This window comes from Argiope bruennichi, chromosome 1, assembly GCF_947563725.1.
Source record: "Argiope bruennichi chromosome 1, qqArgBrue1.1, whole genome shotgun sequence".
In the NCBI taxonomy this organism is placed as follows: Eukaryota; Metazoa; Arthropoda; class Arachnida; order Araneae; family Araneidae; genus Argiope; species Argiope bruennichi.
Genome location: NC_079151.1, coordinates 130189317 through 130212935, shown reverse-complemented (window position 1 = coordinate 130212935; position 23619 = coordinate 130189317). Strand labels below are relative to the sequence as shown.

The following is a 23619-nucleotide window of genomic DNA, read 5'->3' as shown; positions in this document are numbered from 1 at the left end:
TTTCTGCTAATATTAAACACGTGCTGCCATCTATCGTACATTGAAAAATTTTATTTTGTTATTAATTCAAATATGAACTCTTTGCGTTATATCTCATTAATTGAAAATATGCAATTAATGAGAAAAAAGAATTGCAAAGTTTAAATTGTGAACATTTTGAAATTATTTAAATCTTAAGAATCACTTACTTTGATTTAATATATTTTACTTTTAATTGGATCTTTTTCATTGCAGTAAAGTAACAAGTTTACAATGTTTAGCAGTCAATAACATACCCAGCAAAAGAGGGCGACACGAATGAAAGTGGAATTTCTTAACAAGTTATCTTCTATAAACAAGAGCGAAATTTAATATAAACAAGCAATATCTTATCTAAGATAATTGGATAATCTTAGAATTTTCTGTTGCAAGTCTTACATCAGATAATTTCAGCTTTAGAACGGACAGTATAACCGAGAAATCTTCCCTATTTTCTGAATTAAATAATGTCTTTTATTGCCATACCTAATGACTGTCATTTCTCATATCATAATTTGCCTTACGGGATATTCTCCAGTCCAAATAATGTAAGAATAAATATTTTGTATTAACATTAATTTATTGTCTTAAGCGATAGGACATACAAATATGTTTATTTATCGTCCATTGGTTTTATCTTTTCGTTATCAAAAATTAATTCACCGAAATTACTGTATTGTATTTATTCGCCGAAAAAAAAGGTGATTACAATTTGGTATATAATTAAATAAATTGCTTATTTATAATCCTATATTTCTTACAGTTGAGACGCAGACCTGGCGTTGCAATTGGTGATTATGTTCTTGACCTAAGTGCTATCAAGCATCTTTTTCATGGCCCTTTACTGAGAGATGTGCAAGATGTCTTTACTGAGGTATAATGTACTAAGTAAATCTTTAATTTTTGCATAATTATAATATGTTTGTTTTTTACTACTTTAAAAATATTTTAACTAATTATAACTCTTTACATAGCAAACTTTGAATCGCTTTATGTCCTTGGGTAAGGATTCTTGGCATGAAGCAAGGAAGATTTTGCAGTCTCTTCTCTCAGCAAAGAATCCTATTTTGAGAGATGATGCTAATTTACGTTCCAAGTATGTATTTTAAGACTGAGGGAATATTAAGATTGTTTTTCTTACTATATTTATAACTCCACTATAATGTATAATCCAAAGAATATATTAAATATTTGCATTTACTACCTTTAAATAAAAAAAAATTCTACACTAACTGTCATCTTTAATTCATTTTCTTTCTTGTATTAATTATCTGGTTATATATTTTTTACTAATTCCAATTTTTTACCTCAATTTGAATTACATTTTGCTTCTAGTAATTTTAATTTTTTAATATCAATATAGCTTTTTTATTTTCTTATATACAAAGAAAATGTATTGTGATTTTGAGAAATTTCAAACATGTTTTGATGAATCTTCATGCTTCAAACCTCCCTGAATATGAAAAATACATTTTTGGAATTATGTTTGTCTTTAAATACAATGATTTGGAAATGCTTTAAGCTTGTAGAAGAAATTTGGTATGTGAAATTAACAATAAATTTTTAGATATCTATCAAATTTTGAATAAAATCCATTTTGAAGAAATCTATCTATCTGGCTGTTTAAATATAAATAAATATGATAATGACAAAATATAACGAGTTAGATAGATAAATTTTGGCACACATCTAAAATGTGGATCCTTATTAGATTTGTGAAATGATTGGGTCATCTGTCAGGCTGTATTTATGTATGCATGTAAATAAGATAACTCAATAAATGTATTGATTTAAATAAATTAAATTTGGTATATGATTTTGCAATTATAATTTTGTGTCAAATTAAGGTACTAGTAACTAGTAAAAAAAAGTTGTTTATATTCAGTTTTCTTGTACAGCTTTCTTCTTTATCTGTATGTTAAAAATTAATTGGCACCCTCAAATTACTAAAGATTGTTCTATAACAGGCTCTTTTATTACTGTTGTTTGCCTTCGGCAGATTTCAATATTGATTAACCTGTATCTATAGAAAATATAAAAGATTTGCTTAAAAAGTGTATTTAACTTGCTTAACTAAACTGCTGTATCTATAGTAAATATAAAAAGTGTGCTTACATTGCTTAAAAAGTTTATTTATGCAGGAAATTCTGTTGTGTTATTTACTATAACTATTGCTGCTTGTATATAATTAATTATTACTACAATTATTTTTAAAAAAATTAAGTATGTGACGAACTTTTTTATAAGCAATGCAGTTTAATTATTAGATGAATTGTCATAGTCCTTTAATTTCTTAACTGCAATCACCATGTTTCATTCAGAATCTATTGTATAAATTATTAAAATAGATTTATATATCTTACTTAAATCTTTTACCATATTAATCCTTTTGAAAGTTTATGTTTAATACTTTTCATAATAAAGGCTACAAAAATAGTTTTTAATAATCCATTAAAAATAAATAATCAAAGCAAATATTTGGAAAAAAATCAATAATATTGATTAATCAGATTTTATAGTTTTGTGACTCTTTCATGATAAAAATGTTGATCTAATTGTAAAAAGAAGCAGTGACATCTTTTTATGTGCATGTGTGCCTCATGAGGTTCAATCCAAGATAGCATTCTTGTAATTTCCAAATAGTTATTAATTAAAAAAAACTACTTAGACTACTATAATAAAATATATGCAAATGAATAAAAGATACTTTTACATTATAACTTTATCATGCATTGATGTCAAATTGGTGCTAATTCACTTAGGCAGGTGGTAAGGCAGCAAGTGATAAGATTATAATAGAAGAAAACTGATGTAAATTTGTAAAGATCCTCTGTCTGTATTATGTAAAAATGCCAAATGGTAATAATAGAAAAATGCAGAATGAAATGCATTGTTTTCCCCATAAATTTTTAAGATTGGAGCCTTTAGGTACATTGAATAAACTGCTAAATTGTAAATAGTGCTTTGACAAGCTCTGATAAGAAGAAGACTAATTGTGAACCAGCCAGTCACTGCTCTTATTAAGACTTAAAAATGAAATTTATACTTTAGGGGGTTAATAATTGTATTTGCAAAAATAGTTTTAATACAATTGCAATGGGATGAAGTATTTTTAAACTATATACAGAAAATCAGCTCTTTGCTTCTGATGAAATTATATCTGACCTCATCAAACATGCATTCTGTATTAAGATTATAATTCTAAAAAATATATTCTTGTTTTGAAAATCACAAATCTATAGCCTAATAATCTTGTAAATGTTGCTACAAATATATTCTTCTTGCTTTTGATTATTATTGATGGTACTATTATGAATTGTTGTTTATCTGTCAATGAATCTTTTTTAAAATTGGATTTTAATTTTAACGATAAAATACATTTAAATAAAATAATAATATAAAGTATAAAACCTCATTGCACTTTCCATCATATGTAAACTTTTATATTGCAGATATTAAGAATTTGGCGATGTTAAGAATTTTGCAAATTGCTATAGAATTTCATTTAACTGATTAATGCTCAAATTATATTCAAAACATTTTTCACTTTACAAGCATTGCATTTAAAACTATTATCCTGACTTAATTTTAATCTATTTTTAATGAATTTTTGTATTGACTATTTATTTTTCCTTTTAGTCAATTCAGTTGTTCTGTAGAGTTTGCAAAGGTTTTTACTGCACTTGTAACAAATTGCATTTTTCATGGAATATGTTATTTGTGATCATGTTTCTATGGTGTCTAAATAAGTTAATTTTTTAAAAATGAAATTGAGACAGATTGAGTATTATTTATTATTATATTCATATTGTGAGTATTTAATTAAAAGTGGTCCCAAACTTTAAAAAAAAATGTGGAATAAATATTCTATTTTAGGATAATTCAATCTTGTACATGTTAGCATGGTCTATGATCAAGAGCATATGCTAGTTTTCTTAATATGTAAATGACAGTTGACTTTGCTATCTATGGCACAAATTTCTTTTTTGTTCATTATCAAAGTCCATGTGAATAAAATAATCATAATTTTTACTATAAGATTCCTCTTCTATCATGTCATAATTTTTAGTTTAATTTAAAATTCCAATACTTATCTTGAAACAACATCAATTTGTATATGCTAATTATACCTTTTAAAATCAATTACAAATAATTTCTTGCAATCTTTAGGTAAAGGTAATAAGGACTGATAATATTTTGCATTTTATTTATTTGCATTGTTATTCTTTTATTTCAATTTAAATCCATGAATATTTATTTTTTCTTCCAGAGCACTGCTGCGTCGTGACTCAGTCACTATGCACATGCCTGCACATATTGGTATGTAATGTGTCTAATTTTGTGTTGTATAATAAATGTTATAAACTATCCTTTTCTGATGAGTGTAGTGTGTTCCAAGCAGAATTGCTGTGCCTCAGTAACTCGCTCAAATGGATCATAAACCACTGTACTCTGTCATCCAGGTTCCTTATTTGTACTGATTCTCTCTCATCCTTATTTTTGCTTAGTAATGTTTCTTCCTGCAACAAAATTGTAGTGAATTTTCACATCACTCTTTACGAGCTTAAAGCAAGAGGAATTAGCGTCTGTTTTTCTCATGTCCGATGTCATTCTGGCATTTTAGGGAATGAAAGAGCCGATTGGCTTGCAAAGCAAGCTACAAAACTAAACCTCATTGATCCTATGAGCATTCCCAAATCTCACATTCATAATGAGAATCACATAAAGACCATTCTCTTATGGAACGAGCTGTACCAAAATTTGTCAACTGCCTCCTTAACCAAATTATTTTTCCTCACAATTTCTCAAAGGTTGAATAACAAGCATTTTTTCAGTGATTTTCTCTTAACAAAATTTCTTACTGGACACGGTAATTTTAATTACTATCTCAAGAAATTTGGATTATCGAACACTGATCTGTGCTCTTGCAGCGTGGGTGGAGTTCAAAATGTCGAACACTTGCTTTTTGATTGCTCCAAACTTACTGAAGGGGGAAGAGATTTTATTGTGGATCTAGATGCCTGTAATATTAAGTTTCCACCTCCGCTTCATGTTTTGGTTGACCACAAAATGGCTTTTTTCTCATTCTGTAAATTTATTGCCTTTGCTACTTCAATTTTTAATTAGTTTTGTTGTTTATTTTTCCTGTTGTTTTTATCCTTATTTTTATTAGTACATATTTTTTTTCTATGTATGTAGTTGTTTCTACTTACCTCTGTAAGCCTTGTGCTGTACTTAGTGGTGCACAAGGATTGACTTATTATTAATATATAAAAAAAAAAACTATCCTTTTGCTGTATGCAATTATTTAAACTTCAAATTAAACTTATAATGACTTTTAAATAAATCTATACCTGGAAATGTATGTCTTATTAAGTCTGTTTTCTCCTATTAGTGTCTACTTGCTAATTATAATTTTTTTAATATTATTCTCTGAGCCTTTTTGCTAATGATCTAGGTAAAACCAAGTAGCACTTTTATTATTCACTGATGATGGCCAGAGCAGTGTATTGAACCACTAGATAAATTCTGTATCTAATTTATGGAAAATATTGGAAAAATAAGAAATGAAACGAGAACTGTGACTAACATTCTTGCTAGATGTGTAAAATTTTAGATGCTAGATGTGTAAAATTTTACCTTATACTTGTAGAAATCACTTGTCCATTAAATTTAGCATAATTCTCTGTAGATAGGTTGAAAACATAAATATTGGCCAGAGCTATATTATATAATGATCTCCTTCTGCTCATTTGTATAAATTCAAAACAGCAGATGCTATTTTGCATGTGGCATGATAAGATATAAGTGGAAAAAAGGAATATGCCAAATTGTGGTCATGGCTGAAGCAGAACAAAGTTAAATTTGTCTCTTTTATGCTTGGTTAATTTCTTGATGTAATTAATTCATGATATAAAAAAACAGTATATATATATATATATATATATATATATATATATATATATATATATATATATATATATATATATATATATATATATATATATATATATATATATATATATATATATATATATTAAAATAATAATATATAAATAAGAAGCAGTAATTTAATAGAAATACTGGTTTATTGATGTCTTTGGACTCACTATCAAATAATAAATTGCCTTCACACACAGGATGTCTTGATTAAATGCAGTGAAAGTAATTGCTTACATTGAGGAACCTCACATTGTGAGTAATAAAAGGGTGATGTCATTAGTAAGAAGTGTATCAAATTTTTATTTAAAATTTTTAACAAAGCTGATGACATTAATAAACAGATATATGTTTATTATCAATAGCTGTTCTTGGTTGCTTTTTGCAGCATCTGCATGCTGACTGCTAATTGGTACATGGATGCTTCTACTTGACCTTCTAGCTCTCTTAATATACTTCAGTTAGGCTTTTTGTTTGGTTTTTTTATTAAAGATTTATAACTTTGGATAAATTGAAACAGTGCATTTCTGCTCCAATTCTCTAAATATTGCTAAACATTTGATAAAAGATCAGTTACTGTTCAGGCATCTTCAGAAGGCTTGATGTTTATAACTCTGTAAAATCTCAAAGAGATGCTTTCTTGCAATTTAAATTACAATTAAACATGAGTGTGTTTTTTTTTCAATATAAGCAATCGAATTTAATTGGTAATAACTTGAAAAATCTGTATATACTTTTTACATGAAATTTTTTATTAATTATCATTGATACTTAATTAATAATTTTTAACAGTATTTTAAAATAACAATTTTTTTTTCTTATGAAACAGGTGACTACAGTGATTTTTATTCGTCTGAAGAACATGCTACTAATGTTGGAATAATGTTTCGAAACAAAGAGAATGCACTCATGCCTAATTGGTAGGTATTATTCATGTTTTTTAAAAATTTTATTTTAAATGTATTGTAGCTTTTTAAACTAAGAGAATTAAGTAATAATTATGTGCAATATTTTATATAAAGTGTATGCATTGTTCCAAATATTATTGAGGTCCATTCTGGTCTACAGTGGCACATGTGATAGTGATACAATAAAGACATGAAGTATGAAGACAAAACTATCACTTATATAACTTTTTAATGAATTTTTTTAATGTGGATATAACTTTTTAAAGTTAATGTGGGGATAGCCTATGGAGGGCCATTTATTATTACTTGAGGTGATAAAATTTTTATTATTCTCTGAGTATCACTTACCTTCTTTATGCCACTGGTCATGATCATGGGTTTAAAGTTTTGATGTATCAAATATCTACCAAGTGTATCTTGTTTCAAATATCTACCAAGTTTTCACAGTTGGAGGGGGGTAATTCCCAATGGATTTAACTTACACAATATTTTGTATACTGTATATCTTTGGTAAAACCTAGTGTTGAACCTGTAACTCTCTGATATGAACGATGAGACTCCATTTTTTGTTGTCTCAAAATTTAATTTGAAATAAGTTCCTATATTGAAAACTCTGTATTATGAATTTTGTAATTTCATATTTAGAGTTACTGGGTTGTTTTTTTGTTCAAAATTCCTCAACAATTGAACAATTTTTTTTCCATGTGCTATATTTTATGTGAATAATTTTTTTGTCTGTAATAAGTTGATTACATAATATATTTTATGTAGATTTTTTTTTTGTCTCTAATAGACTGATTATATATATATTAGGAAATATTTGCCTGTTGGGTATCATGGTCGTGCATCTTCCATTGTTATATCTGGAACACCAATTAGGAGACCAAATGGACAGACAAGACCTGATGACAGTGAGTGTTTTGAAACTGTTTAACAAATATATTTTATCCTTCATATCTGATATAATCCATCATGGCTAGACTTAAATATAAAAAGTTTTAATAATAATAAAACAATATCAGTTTAAGAATTTAAAAAATCTTTTTTAAAAAAAATTAAATTGCTCTAGAAAAGAGAGCATATTCAACAAAAATTAATAAATAGGACATTGTCATTTAGAACATTTATTATAAAATTTCACAATATTTTGGAGATTTTTCTTATAATTTAGTAAAAGAGAAATTGTCTTTTCTTCCAGTTAGTAGATGATACAATATATTTTTATTTTCATTGTTTTAGGCAAACCTCCACAGTTTGGTCCTTGCAAATTGATGGATTTTGAATTAGAAATGGCATTCTTCATTGGCACTCCTTCTAAACTTGGAAAACCAATTAGCATTGATAAAGCTCAAGATCATATCTTTGGAATGGTTTTGATGAATGATTGGAGTGGTAAGATAGATTTTAGTACCATAAACAAGCAATATTTTAGATTAAGTGGGTTATTATATGAATTATGTTTTCAATAAGTTATGAATTATTGTTTTCATAAGTTCTTTTAACTTTAATGAATCAAGTCATTTTCTTTCATTGCCTTAATTATTGTTATTTCAGCTAGAGACATTCAGAAGTGGGAATATGTGCCTCTCGGGCCATTTCTGGCAAAAAGTTTAGGCACCACAATAAGTCCTTGGATTGTTACAATGGAAGCCTTGGAACCATTTTTATGTGAAAATGTGCCTCAAGACCCATCACCATTGTCATATCTAAAGCATTCTGATCCTTATAATTTTGACATTCATTTAGAAGTGTCTTTATTACGTAAGTAAATCTTATTTATTTTATTATTTAATTTTGTTAACCTTTTGTATTCATTTACCAAAGGATGTTAAATTTTAAATACAATGAATATTGTAGATAACATTTTAAATATTATGAATGATATCTTAAATATTTTAAGAATTATGAAGAATGGATTTAAGATTTAAAATACCATACAAATGTCCCATTAAGTGCTATGTTTACTTACTATGTTTACTAAAACTTATATTTCTGTAAATTAAAAAAAAATTAATGAAATTAATTAAAATAGTGAGATTTAATTAAATTCCAATATTTTTTTATTGCTATTTGAAAAATTGGTATAAGATAAACAACGTAAAAAATTTGTTTATATATATATATATATATATATTAAAAAGACCATTAAATACCAAATATATATATATATATATAACTTTTTAATTTTTTGCATTATGTCAAAAATGACAGGAATAAAGAACTGATGACATTTTGTCCTCAACATGTGGTTACTGGATGATATAGCCTCTTAAATGTTGTTTAGAATACATTTTTACTTCTTAAATAAATTTTGAAAAAAGAAATTATGGAATACATTTGTGAAATATATTTGCTCTGCGCATAAATAAATAAAATGTTGGAGGGGGGGGGGTATGGGTTAATATAAGTGAAATAAATTTGACTTATTAATGATTGATCCAACTTGAATGGAAGGATTGTTGTTTATTACTTGTGGCTTCCATGGTATTTAAAAAATATTCATTTGTTTAAATTAAAATACATAAATTATTTAGCCAATTTTAACTGTAAACACTTTTTTTTATTGCCTTGTAATAAATTTTTACAAGTGATAAAAAAATTGTTTGTTTCTTATAATTTTGAAACCATAAAACGCTGTTTTCACTCTGTAACTAATTATAACTTTTATGTTTTAGCTGAAAATGGCAAAGTACCTACTGTTATTTCAAAATCTAACTTCAAAGTAAGTATTAAAATTTTTTATTTAATAACATTTGAAACACTAAGAAAATTATTTATTCTTGTTTGTAATAAATAAACTTTTCAAGTATTCATAATTGTGTTGTTTTATATACATTGCTCATTTATATTAAAAGAAGCATCATTTCAGTAGTTTTATTTGTATTCTAAAAAATAGCAAAACTATTTAGAAACATATTAATTATTATTGCTGTACGGTATTTTGCATTAATCTATTATCTGATAACTTTATGGCATTAAATACAAAGAGTTATAAAATAAAGAAGTTTCTTAATATAATGAAATTATTTTAACAAAATAAAGATATTATCTAAATTTTACAATAAGCAATGACCCTTATCAAAAGTTTGTAACTTAGAGATAACTATTAATTTTTAATTCAGCTTAATTTTTATAGTGCATAAAATGTTCAATAGAAATAATTTCAAAAATTATGTATTTTTATTTTATATGTTACTTTTTATTGCACTTGAATAATTCTATAAGTTTATATATACATTTGTTTTCCATTAAGAATTCCATCCAATGGGAGTTAAAAACCATTTTATAAAATGAAATATGACTAGTAAATATAAAAAAACTTTTTATTTTATTATTTCTAGTACATGTACTGGTCTATGAAGCAGCAGTTAACTCACCACACTATCACTGGATGCAACATGAATACTGGTGATCTTTTAGCATCTGGAACTATTAGTGGAAAAGTAAGCAAATATATGCATTTTTAAACACTTTTATATGACTTATTTCATGTTAGTAAAAAAAAAAGAAGAAAAAAATGTTATTTTATGATTATTATTATTATTAACATTTTTTTTTTTACTTTAAAATGTTTTTTTTTTTTTTTTTTTTTTTTTTGTAATTCATTTCTTGATGTGCTAGAGACTTGAATTTGATTAGAAACATTATTGATGATATTACAGTATTTTAAAAAGTTGCACTATTTTTAAAACTTAGTTATTTGTAAATTTTTGAATAAATTAAATTTTTATTTAATACAGAGGTGCCATCTGGCAGTGAATTTGTGAAACATTATATTGTGAGCTGAAAAAAAAAAAAAAAGAAGGAATTAAAATACAGAGATATTTATTATTTAATACTCTAATAAAATTGTGTTTTAATTTTTTTTTATTTAAATTTATTATTGAAGATTTCTGTAAATTCTGCTTTTGCATTTTTGTTTTACTTTTTGTGATATTTATTGTTATCAGGCACATAAGGATACTCATGTACCAGCTATGTTTAAAATGAAATTTATTAATATAATTTTAAAGAGAAAATTATGCATACTCCCAATCATGTCTGTTGGTATAATATTTTGTAAAGGAATGCTATTTTATTTGGTACAGTACTATGCAAATTAAAGGGGACAACTTTCATTTTTCATAAAATTCATGCTTTCATAAGGATTTGCTGCTCAAAACTGCTTTTTATAGCATTTTATTATGAAAATTGGTTAACCTTAAGTAGTTTAAACTGGTTAATTGCATGGCCATTACATATAGAGTATTTGTTGTCATCTGTGCTTCAGTTACTGTTCGAAGTGATCCATAATGTGTGTTGTCTAGTTCTTATGTGTATGAAAAAAATGGTTAATAATTCCAGGAAAAAGACTAGAATTTTTACTTGAGGTCAGCATACTTCTATAACTGTGAATGATATAGCTGCCTAAATCCAGTGTTTCCTGGATTATTTGCCAGCAAAATCAGTTTGAAAATTTTTTCCAAAAATGTTTCAAACATAAGACATTTTTCCGAAAAGTAAATTTGGATACAAACATAAGACATCTTGGACAGGCAAATTTCTTGTAAGAAATTGTAAGATGCATCCTTGCAAAACAAGCACAGATCTTCAGAGGGAGTTATTGGCTACTGTTGTTAGCATTGACTCTTTGACGGTACGATAAAGGCTTATTGAAGCAAAGATATGAACAAGAACACTAATCTAAAAACATTTATAAATACCTGATGGGAAGGGAAATGTTTGTATTGGATCAGGAAAGATCAAACTCTGGGCTGAACCCAGAGTTTTGTTTTATATTTTGTTTTATATTAGTGAAATCATTGTCAAAATATGTACAGAGTATCATTAACTCTTTGAGGCACATAATTTTTAAAAAACTATTTGCACAGAATTTTTTAATCATTTCATTTTTCATAGGGTATGACATATATAATTCCACCACTTCACAACTTCAAAATTAATATAAAATATTAAATTACATGGATTTTTTCTTATAAGACAATTTATTCACTAATAATAAAACAACTAATAGCATTATGAACATCGCATCCCATTATGAATATCAAAAAATCACTGTATCACATAATGCATTAACCTTAATCATTGTAGCACACTCAGCTTACTGATGTTTTTGAATTTGCATGAATTTTTTCTGCTTATTTACACATTTACCATTGGTGAATACAGTAGACTCCCGATTATCCGCGGTGCGGATTATCCGCGCCTGCCGCACTAAGTGTTTGTTTTTGCTTCCAAGCAAAGAGAAAATGCTTCCAAAGCAAGAAGCATAAACAAATGACTGATTTCTTCAAAAAGGTGTAGTTTTACAGTTATGCTTTTGTAATTACATAATACATTATAGTATTAAAATAGTACATATGTATTAATTTTTCTGTGTATCCTTGACGCCTCTCGTAAGTACAAAGCACTTTTCCGTTTTTATTAACAAAATGCATTTTAGGTTAGTTTTGAGTGATATACTAAAATATTAACCTTTAGTTAAACATTTCCTGCTGTTTATTTTACGTTTTATTGTACATAAAACGATTTTTCAAAGTTGGAATGACTGTTTTCTCTTTTGATATACCCATTTTTAGCTTTTTTCGGATTATCCGCGATTTTTGTTATCCGCGGCGACCGCGCCACCCAATTCCGCGGATAATCGGGAGTGTACTGTATCTCATTACCTACAGAGTGAAAAACTTTAAATAAATTATTAAACTATATGACTATGAATGCCTTCAACTTTTTGAGGTGGATTAAAATGTATCCCATGATGCATAAAAGGTGGTACGGTTTTTAATATACTGAACTTCATGGTATTAAAATTAGAAGAGTATATATTTTCAATTAAATTTTTATGCCATAAAAGTGAACTTACACTAACTACATAAGTGAAAATGTTTGTGTTTATTTCAATTAATTTCCACATGGTTATATAATGAATGTGTGAATGATAACAAATTATTAATAAAGAAGAGTTTTCAGATTTTTTTAAAGAGAAAATTATATCTATAAATATATAATCCCATTATTTTTCTGTTTTACAGTCTCCTGACTCATATGGATCCATGTTAGAGTTATCATGGAAAGGAACTAAAGATATTGTTTTAGCTGGTGGTCAAACAAGACGCTTTTTAAAAGATGGAGATGAAGTCATCTTAACTGGTAATGGCACATATTTTCTTGGATTTTCCAAAATCTATTTTAGATTCTATCCAAAACGTATCAAAAAGAATTATGTAAAATGCAAAATTTTAGACTCTTAATGTTTATCATTTCTATTCAAAATATTGCTACTCATGTTGATGTATTTATATCAGCAATTTTTTTCTGATTCTTGAAATAAGTTTTAAGATAGGTGATTACATTGAAAAGTCATTTTTTTTTGCAAAATTACGATTTTTTTAAAGATATATTACTTTTAATGTTTGTATAGACTTTTTTAAAAAACCGTTCGTATTTTGTTCATAAGTCGATTTTTGGTGAAGTTATACAGATTTTTAAATTTGCATTTAAATATGTTTGAATGTTATTTTATATCTTTAAATAACACTTTTTCAAATTCTAATCTTTGAGAGAACTTTGTTATAAATAACCTGATAAAATAAAATCTAATGCATATTTTTTATTTATATTTGGTACAATAGTTTCTTAGTATGTTCTGCAGACAACTAGAGAATAAGTTATCTGTTCATTTAGAAAAAAATTTATTGTTGTTTTAATTCTTCACAATATGGGGGGGAAAAACGAAATTTCCTGTTATTTATCAGTTGAACTCCATTATTTAAAGAATATATAGTAGTACAACTTATTTTTTAGTTCAGGAACTAGATAATATATTTCTTAAGCTATCTGCAAAATTTTAAGAAAATCATTTGATAAATCTCTAAATTAGAAGATTTTTGCTTAGTAACTCTTTTTTTACTCAATAAAAAGCCATTTTTTTCATATTAAAAAAATATAAACTTCTTCCACTTGACCAGTATATTTTGGTTTCATGCATGTTTTTTTTTTTTTAAGTTTTAAAAAAAATGGAACGTTTTTCAAAAAATGTATCGCCAATGTAGTCACATAACTGAAAGTTATCTACAAGAAACCGCTGCAAAATTTATATCGATTTTTTTTTCATCAAATACTGAAATAACACAATTGAAATACAGTTGTGAAAATAAGAAAAATTAAACCATATTAGGTGAGTATGAAGTTGTGTTTTATGTGTTTACCAATGTGTAGCAAATTTTTGACCAACAAATACTATGAGGAATCTATCTACAGAATAAAAATTTTACCTTAATCTTTGGCAAACTTTGCCGGCCTTTTTTTTTTTCCTTTTTAATATTTAAGGACTACTTACCATAGTTCTTAAAGTGCTTCTTCTTCATCATCTTTTTTTTTTCAAAAAGACTTCAAAGTATTTTCAGAAAGACAATAAGAAGAAAAAGGTATTTACATTTGGATACATTCAAATAACTTATGAGACATTTGGAGAAAGCTCCTTATTGGTTATTTGAATGTATCTTTATTTTTAGGGAGGGGACAGCAACTGGAAACAAATTATAATCAAATTGCATGGCAATATCCAAATGAAATAAGAGTGTTTTAAAAAATAACAATCATTGTTTAGTAGATTGATTGTTAAATAACAAGCTCTTGATTGGAATATTCCTAGGATTCCTGAGACCTAAGTCAGGCCCTGCTGTAAAGCACGGCTGCAGAGCCCAGTTTCATTCATAAAAATAAATACTTACATTTTGTTTAATGCTTAACGACAAACAAATAATTAAATATGGTTTATTTATTATAAAATTTATGATTTGTAGTAAATACATACATGCAAAATTCAATGAGTAATGCCCTAATGACAGTGGCACTTGATTTTTGACTGAGCAATCAACAGGACAATTTATTCCCAGAATGTCACTTTTTGAAATCTGATCTTTGCAAATTAAGAGTATGTTAACTGACATGCAGGCAGAAGTCTTTATTCCTATTATCCGATCATGTTACGTGTGCTTACAAAACTCTTTAATCTAAAAAAACTATTAGTGACATTTTGTTATTTAGATTATAATGATTGTAGTGTGTTTTATATTCGGAGGAAATAAATGTAAAAACATAAACATAGTTTTACCCCATCTATATTTTTTCGACCATGGGTTAAAAATAAAGTATTTGAAAATAAATAAATAAATAAATATATATATATATATATGTAATGATATTTTAACTCTAATTTCAATTTAATTAATTTTCATAATAACTTCATCTTAATTTAGCCCATAGTAACTTCATTCTAAAATATTCTCTTATTTCGTGATACAATTCCACTGTCTCTACTTAATTAATTCAAGAGAAGCTTTGTTAAATTGTTGAATCAGCTAAAATCTAACTTTCCCACACTACGCATGAAGAGATAACATACCGCTGATCAAGCAAATTCTTTTTTAAAATCTCCCTGTGTTTCCCCTACCTTGTCCACGCGTATAACGAAAATCCCTATTGAAATCTCATAATACATTAGCACTGTAAAGAAATATTTTCCCTATCAAAATCATAGGTTATATAAGACCAGGGATAAAAAGTCCAAGAGCTTTTTCCTCATTCCTTTCTATGTCGTTCTGTGTGCTCGTCGCTTGTACATATGCTTGCTTCTTTAAAATGAATAAAACGACGTCACGAATTTGAAAGTATCTTCACTGTCTTCAAACTGCATCATGCTTCACAACAAATAATATTATATATATATATATATATATATATATATTTGCCTTTATCTTGAACTGGCAGATTGTTCTCTGAACTTGTGAATTTTCCCCCTGTTCCTTCCCTCTTTTCTATATTACGCATAAGGTGAATTGGTGACTTACCTACCAGATCTTTGATGGATTCTCAAACTTTCTTAAATTCTCTTTCTTAAATTAAAAAATTTTGAAATAAGTGCAGTGGTTTTCTGAAGTCTTACATTCACTTTTCTATTTTAAAAATTGGAAAGGCACATTTTTTGCTTTAAAATTTTAATGAATATCCTTTGCGTAATTGCATTTACCATGGTTAAAAATATAATAAAAGTTACCGTTATTTTAAAATTTACAAACAATCAACGATTGTCTGATTATGACCTAATGCTGATAAATGTTGCAGTAACTTCTCTTATAATTTCTTTGATTTCGTAAATAGATGTATTTTAAACCAGCACCTCTGAAAACTTTTTTTTTTTTACTTTAGTAATACTATCTGTTTTATGATACGGAAGCCTTTATTTGCGCATGCGCCATCTGCTTTTTTTTCCACCAAAATAGAAGAGAGATGAAAGATGGTTTTAAATAAGAAATGTATAACAGTATTACACAAGTTTTGAAGTAAAAGCAAAATAGTATGATTCGAAAAGAAGATTGAAATCATCGTCATTAAGAATAGTTAAAAGAAAGGCATGGCAAACAAAGAACTCTTAAAAAGCTTTCTTATTCTCCCTACGTCTCTTTGTTGAATAAAGTACGCCGAAAAATTATAGGGCATAGAGATATGTAAATAAAACAAATGGCATCTTTTCCAAACTTTTTGTTTGTTGTTGTTGCTGCCTAAGTTTTACTTGAATTATTTAAAAGTACAAATCGATATCTTTCACAATAATCGTTAGCCATTTCGCAGTTAATCGTGTATAATCTCTTTTTCTTAAGATCTCTTTGATGATCAGTGCTCAATCCCACCTGGTGAAGAAACTTACGGGCGAGAAAACAGTTAGGGAGTGAATCACTTGGTTTACAAGTCGGCTGTTTCGGTCGCCATATATATTCAGAAAAATTAAACACTAAACCATATATTTGTTTGTAGTTGGTCCTAGTGCTTAAATATGCAAACGAAATCTAATCTAAGAAAAATTTAAATATTGTTACGAATTCCTCAACTGGCCTCAATAGCAACTGTTGACGTTTATTAACACAAAGGCACGAAACACAATCGACAAAACACAGCCGAGACGTATACAAGCAACAGAATTAGAACAAATAGCAATACTTTACTGTTTTTTTTTTTTTTTTTTTTGCTTTGACTGTATCCAACTGTTGACTCACTGCTATGCGACTGGCTACTCCACACACGTCTCGATGCTACTTCTATAATAAACAAGATTCGGCGCACAGCTCAATTCACCAATTGCTTGAGCTTCCCTCAATGCTTGCGCTTCGCTGGACTAATCCAACTAATTCGTCGTTGACTCGCTATACAAACCTATGCGATTAGACGACTGACTTTGGCTTAGACTGCTGACATTTTTTAGTTTCTAGAGCAGGGCAGAGAAGGTTCTCGAACAATCAGCTCCTATTGGCTCTATCGCTAAAATTCTTGAAGATTCTGGTCATCCAGTTTGTCGCTAAGCCCAGGTGTCATTGATCCGGCATCCAATAGAGCTGGTCGTAAAACGGTCTTTTCTATGATGGAACTAATTGCAGTGGGAAACAACATGAAAGATTAGTAATAGTATGTTCTTAAAAATCACATCATGTATAGCCAGTTTCTTCTTTTAGCAAAAAATTTAATGAACTGCACATTGTTCAATTAATAAGTGATTTATCGTTTTTTAAATTGACAGCTAAACTTTACGCATATTTAGTCAAGCTTTAGAATCGAAAGATAATATAATTCATCTCTTTCTTACTTGAGATATTCTGTAGTTTTAAGATTAAATGAGTTATATTTTATTTGTTATTAACCAAAATTGTGAGCAACTGCTTTGCCTTGATTAACCAAATTAAAATAAATATTAAGTTTGAAACCAAAAATAAACTAAAAAGAAAGATATAATGAATCCGGCCTGAAGACTTTCTCAAGGGTCACCCACAGGCAGAGATTCAAACCAGGGATTTTTTCTGTGGGGGATCTGATTTTCGTCCAACAAATTGACTCCTCGTGACCCGCAAATTGAGGTTTTGGAGATAAAATTAATATCACAAAATTAAAATAATTATACAATAACAAGCAAAATAATTGCCAAATTTTTAAATCCAAGTAAGATCACAACAAAACCAAGCAACACAACTATAAAAACTAGAACCAAATTCATTAAAATATGAAAGTTAAAACACTTACTAATTGAAAGTCCAACTCTAAAAGACAGTGTGAAGCAAGTAAACTTGTTAGTGCAAATGAACTTCGTTAAACTATATTTAATTTTTCCGCCTTTAAAGCTATATACGCCTACCACGTTTAGTCATAAAGCATCGTCATCATAACGAATAAATGAAGCTCCATCTATTGAGTTAAAAATTGAAAGCGCCATCTATAGAGTTAAAAGTGAATAAACTGTAGGAAGTTAGAAATTAGATAAATTTTCTCTTATCAATACTTCTATATTGCAAAAGTTTTTGGAAATTCATCATAGTTAAGTTTTTAATGAGATTATTTGTTGCTTCAACGTAAGAAATTTTATTGTTACAAATCTTTTTAATCCTGTTAAATTGTGAGAATATCAAATTTTTGAAAATTTTAGAGTTTAAATTAGAATGATAATTACTAAGTTTAATTATTTTAAAGTTAAATTCATCTTTTTTTATCATAAATACCTATTAAGGTTTTTCCATTAGAAATTTCTATATTTAAATCTAGATAGGTAGCTTTAAATTGATTTTCGTTTGTTTTAGTTAAAACTAAATCTTTTGGGTAACAATTAATAATATTAGGATTATCCAAGTTTAACAAAAGTAAGTAATCAATGTATCTCCAACCGTTTATTAAGTTATTTTTAATTATTTTTTTCTCATAATAATGTAAGAAAATATCGGCTAAAGCACTTGAAAAAGCTGTTCCCATTGGAATTCCCTTTATAAAAATTAATTCCATTAAAAACGTAATTTTCTTTAATATTAAATTTACATAACTCTAGCCAATTACTTTTTGTAATAATATCTCTATTTAAATATTCAATTTATGTAATAGCACAGACATCTATTAATTTTTCATGAGGTAGTTTAGTGTACAAATTTTCAAAATCATAAGTATTAAGTTTATTAATATTGTTATCTTTTAGAAAATCCATAACATCTTTGTTACTATTGATTATGAAATTATCCTCATCTTTAATTTTACAAAGCATAATTTTAAAGTATTTAAAAAAATGTTTTCCCGTATAGCAATTGTAACTACTAGTGCTACAAATTACGAATCTAAATTTTATTGGGTTTTTTTTAAATGAAATTTTACTGTTGGGAACAAATAAAGATAGTTTAAAGAGCAAGTTTTAATTTTAGTTTTTGTAGCGAAAGCTAGCATCCTTTTATCCAATTCCTTTTTCTCGGTATTAATTAAGCTGTAAGTCGAATTAGAGTTATATTCATTAATTAAAAGTTCTTTATAATAATATTTACAGATTAAATAGAAATTATTTGCCGATTTATCTATTACTGTAACAATTAACCTCTCTTTTAAATTTTTTATTTCTTTTTTCAATGATTTGTTAAAATAAATTCCTCGTTCTTTAGTTCTAACGTTATCTGTATTAAACTTTGTTTTAATCCCTTCTAAAATCCTCCCTTTCCATTCTCTGAAACCCTCTGGAGGCCAATGGCATTTCCTAGATAATTTAGAAATAAAAATATAAAAATCTCGTCCGATAGAAATTAAGATTTTTTTTTAAAGTTTTTTTTTCTCTCAATCTAAATTTAGTTCCTCTTTCCATTAGATCTCTTAAAGAGCTGGAATCTAAAATTTTCAAATTCCCTGTTATAATATGTCCTTTGTCAGCATCTACATAATCTTTGTAAATTTCTTTGTTGCAACTACAATCTATTTCGCTTATTTTATTTAAATTTTTGCTATAGTAATTTTAGTTACAAATTCTTTTCCTTAAAGTTGCTGAATAACTAAATGCCATTGAAACAGTTTCATTATCTTTTAAAGGAAAAAATTCTTTACTGCTGTGTATGATTTTAGGTAACTTTAGGTTTTTTGAAGCGAATATCCAAAAATCTCACTACACAGAACTCTTTATTTAAATTAATTTTATTTTTAAATAGTAAATCGGGTTTTTTTTCAATATTAAGCTTGAGTTTGATTAAATCTAGAATTATGAATTTAATGAAAGAATTTTCAAATTTTAAATCTTTAAATTTATTATTAATAAACCATCTAATTTTATTATTCCTAAAGCCAAAAAGATATTTTTTTAATTTTAAGAATTTTCTCACTATTATGTTCCAAGTTACAATAATTTTGAAATTCCTCAGATATAATATCATAATTGCCGCCTCTACCTTTACCTCTCTTAAATCTATTATTATAGTTTTCTTTATCTAGAAAGTCTTTAAAGATTCTAAATTTGTTATAAATGCAAATGTTATCTAAATCTCCGTAATCTTCTCCATTTAATTTACTACTGAGTCCATAAGGAAACAAAGTTTTTAAATTACAAATATAAATATTTTCTATGTCTAATCTTCTATTTAAGTTAATAATGTTATATTCCAGAATGTAAATATTAATATTATTAAAATTATGACATTGAAAGTATAGTCATATATTCCTTATGATGACGATGCTTTATGACCAAACGTGGTAGGCGTATATAGCTTTAAAGGCGGAAAAATTAAATACAGTTGAACGAAGTGCATTTGCACTAACAAGTTTACTTGCTTCACACTGTCTTTTAGAGTTGGACTTTCAATTAGTAAGTGTTTTGGCTTTCATATTTTAATGCATTTGGTTCTAGTTTTTATAGTTGTGTTGTTTGGTTTTGCTGTGATCTTGCTTGGATTTATAAATTTGGCAATTATTTTGCTTGTTATTGTATAATTATTTTAATTTTGTGATATTAATTTTATCTCCAAAACCTCAATTTGCTGGGATTTTGGGTCCCGAGGGGTCAATTTGTTGGACGAAAGTCAGACCCCTCACAGAAAAAATCCCTTGTTTGAATCCCTGCCTGAGGTTGACCCTTGAGAAAGTCTTCAAGCCATATTCATTATATCTTCTTCTTTTTTTTTTTTTTTTTTGCTACAAACTTAATATTTATTTTAATTTCGTTAAGTTCATTTGTGTTTTAGTTGTTCGCATCATTTGCGCTCTCTAAATACAATGTATGTTTTATTAAATAGGTCCAGTAAATATTTTGTAAGTGATTTTCATATTAATTGTTTTTCGATTGATAGTTTCTTGCCTTGATTAACTATTTCTAAAAATTTCAATTAAATAATTTGCGTAAGTTGGTTTTAACTGTTGTCGTAACCAAAATATTTGTGAATCAATTTTGATAAACATGTAACTCAACTATTTTATAAACCTTTCACTATTCTGTTCATTATTTTCTGTAGTTTTTTTAATTTTCTATTGTTACGGAACTTTCACCACTAAGTCCGTAAAGTCAACGGGTCGCCTGCACTGGGTGTATGGTGCAACACAGACAGGCCTCATTAACAAATGATGATGCTTATTGACACGGATACACAGATGACAAAACACAGCCGAGATATTCACAAGTAATTAACAGCAGCACTTCTAGCAAAGAGCAAACGCAAGCAGTACAACACTGATAAGTAGCTCGAAGGCTCAGGGAGAAAATCGTTCAACTATTAACTAGAGAATGAACTCAAAAGGATGCCACCAGCTCGATCTCTGAGCCTTTTATAGTTCCCGAGACACGGTAGAGAAAGTTCTAGAACAATTAAGCATAAGCAAGCTCCTATTGGTCCTAACGCCAAAATTCTTGAAGATTGCAGTGTCATCCATTTAGTAGAAATAGTAGATACAATGAAAACGATTTGAGTTTCATGTCAATAATAAATATATTCTTGTAAAGTGTGTCTAAAATATTATTTAAAAATAGAAAAAAATTACATGACAAAAAATTACTATAATTGAAAAGTTAATTTTTTGAATTTTAAATAATGTAAAAATCATTTTTGTTCTATAATATTTTCGAAAGTTACAAATGGAAAAACGCCAAAAGTTTGTTTATTTTTTAATTTAAGTTTTAAAAAAATTTTCTTGGCGCTTTTAGGTCGCCGTTACAACCGACAAGTACTGGATATATTAACATTTTTAAAACTTATTTTTATTTTCTTGAATTTCAGTGCTTGAAATGACTGTTTCTAATGTGTTGAAAATTGATCTCTTTAAAACTTTTTTTTTTTTTTTAGGTTACTGTCAAGGCGACGATTATGTGGTTGGATTTGGAGACTGCACTGGTAAACTTTTGCCTGCTCTTCAGATATAATTTCTTATTTCTTGAATTTTTTTTAAAGTAACATTCTGCTAATCAAAACTTTTACAGAGATATATGTTAGAAATCAGCAAATTATTTGTTACCTGCATTTATATATATTTGCATAATCCTAATACATTTTATATATACTTTTGTTTTGTCTGCTTGAAGCAGTTATTGTTTTAAGATTTTGAATTCTAAATATTTTTTTACTTTACTATTTTTATACTAACAAATAAAAGAATTTTGCTAATAAAAAATAGTTTGTTATGCATTTATTGATCTTCAGTTTTCATTGATAAACGTTATTTCAAAAAATTCCGAATCCCATAATTTTGCTATTCAATATATAATGGCAATCATTTTAATTAATTTTTATTAAAAAAAATTTTTTGAATGAAATTCTATAAATAATGTTTACATTTTTATCAGTTTTCATAAAGTAGTAAGATTGAAAATTTCATCAATAATAAAATCATAAATATACTAGCAAAATCATTTTGAATTTCCATCAGTGATTTGTAGCGTACTTATTTGTGATTTATAGAAACCCTATTAGTGCACTGTTCTCATTAATATATTATTTTGTTTTGGTCTTAATTTATTTATTTGTAAATTCTTTTAATATTGTCGGAAGTATACTGTAGTAAATCAGGAACTTCCATCATGATTTGTTTTTTCAAATATAAGGTATTAGTTTTATTTGCTAGTTGTCTTTAATGACCAGCTCGTTCGCCGGAGATATTATATTTTATTTCAAGTAAATTGTTAAATAAAACTTCACGCCCGTGATTTCATCAAATTGTGAGATACCAAAACTGTGTAATTTGAATAGTTTTGCAAATGCTGTGTTCATTGCATTTTTGAACTTCTTTTAATGGAGATCAGTCCATGGCATCATAGTGCTATGATATCAGGTTTATCTCGACAAAACTTATTTAGTAGTATCGTAATTTCACATTTTCATACATCCTGTAAACTATCTAGATATTAAATAGGTTCCTTCTTTAGTTTTTAACATCAGGGAAACCACATCATTAAATATTTGATGAAACAATGAAAACGATTTCGGTTTCATCCACAACAATTAATGTAGATAACGTGTGTTCATTGCATTTGTGAGCTTCTTTTAATGGAGATCAGTCCATGACATCATAGTGCTATTGTATCAGGTTTATCTCGACAAAACTTATTTTGTAGTATCGTAATTTCACATTTTCATACGTCCTGTAAACTATCTAGATATCAAATAGGTTCCTTCTTTAGTTTTTAACATCAGGGAAACCACGCCATTAAATATTTGATGAAACAATGAAAACGATTTCGGTTTCATCCACAACAATTAATGTAGATAACGTGTGTTCATTGCATTTGTGAGCTTCTTTTAATGGAGATCAGTCCATGACATCATAGTGCTATTGTATCAGGTTTATCTCGACAAAACTTATTTTGTAGTATCGTAATTTCACATTTTCATACGTCCTGTAAACTATCTAGATATCAAATAGGTTCCTTCTTCAGTTTTTAACATCAGGGAACCCACGTCATTAAATATTTGATGAAACAATGAAAAGGATT

At 27.2% G+C, this 23619-nt stretch overlaps 1 protein-coding gene across 1 annotated transcript; it reads left to right on the top strand.

Annotated features, from left to right (window-relative positions):
• The first annotated feature begins 262 nt into the window (after nt 1–262).
• Nucleotides 263–22286, top strand: LOC129969189 (fumarylacetoacetase-like). The gene is made up of 12 exons (XM_056083632.1): nt 263–566; nt 782–892; nt 993–1114; nt 4289–4338; nt 6788–6878; nt 7680–7777; nt 8106–8258; nt 8421–8627; nt 9542–9588; nt 10208–10309; nt 12899–13016; nt 21977–22286. The coding sequence occupies exons 1-12, from the start codon at nt 486–488 to the stop codon at nt 22051–22053; spliced, it is 1257 nt and encodes a 418-aa protein (XP_055939607.1). The 5' UTR covers nt 263–485; the 3' UTR covers nt 22054–22286.
• Nucleotides 22287–23619: the final 1333 nt, after the last annotated feature.

Bases quoted from the DNA above. Each gene is read 5' to 3' on its own strand.
- LOC129969189 (XM_056083632.1), top strand. From the start codon at position 486: ATGTCTTTTATTGCCATACCTAATGACTGTCATTTCTCATATCATAAT. The intron at 567-781 runs GTAAGAATAAAT...TATTTCTTACAG, and splicing joins TATTCTCCAGTCCAAATAAT to TTGAGACGCAGACCTGGCGT. The intron at 7,778-8,105 runs GTGAGTGTTTTG...TCATTGTTTTAG, and splicing joins ACAGACAAGACCTGATGACA to GCAAACCTCCACAGTTTGGT.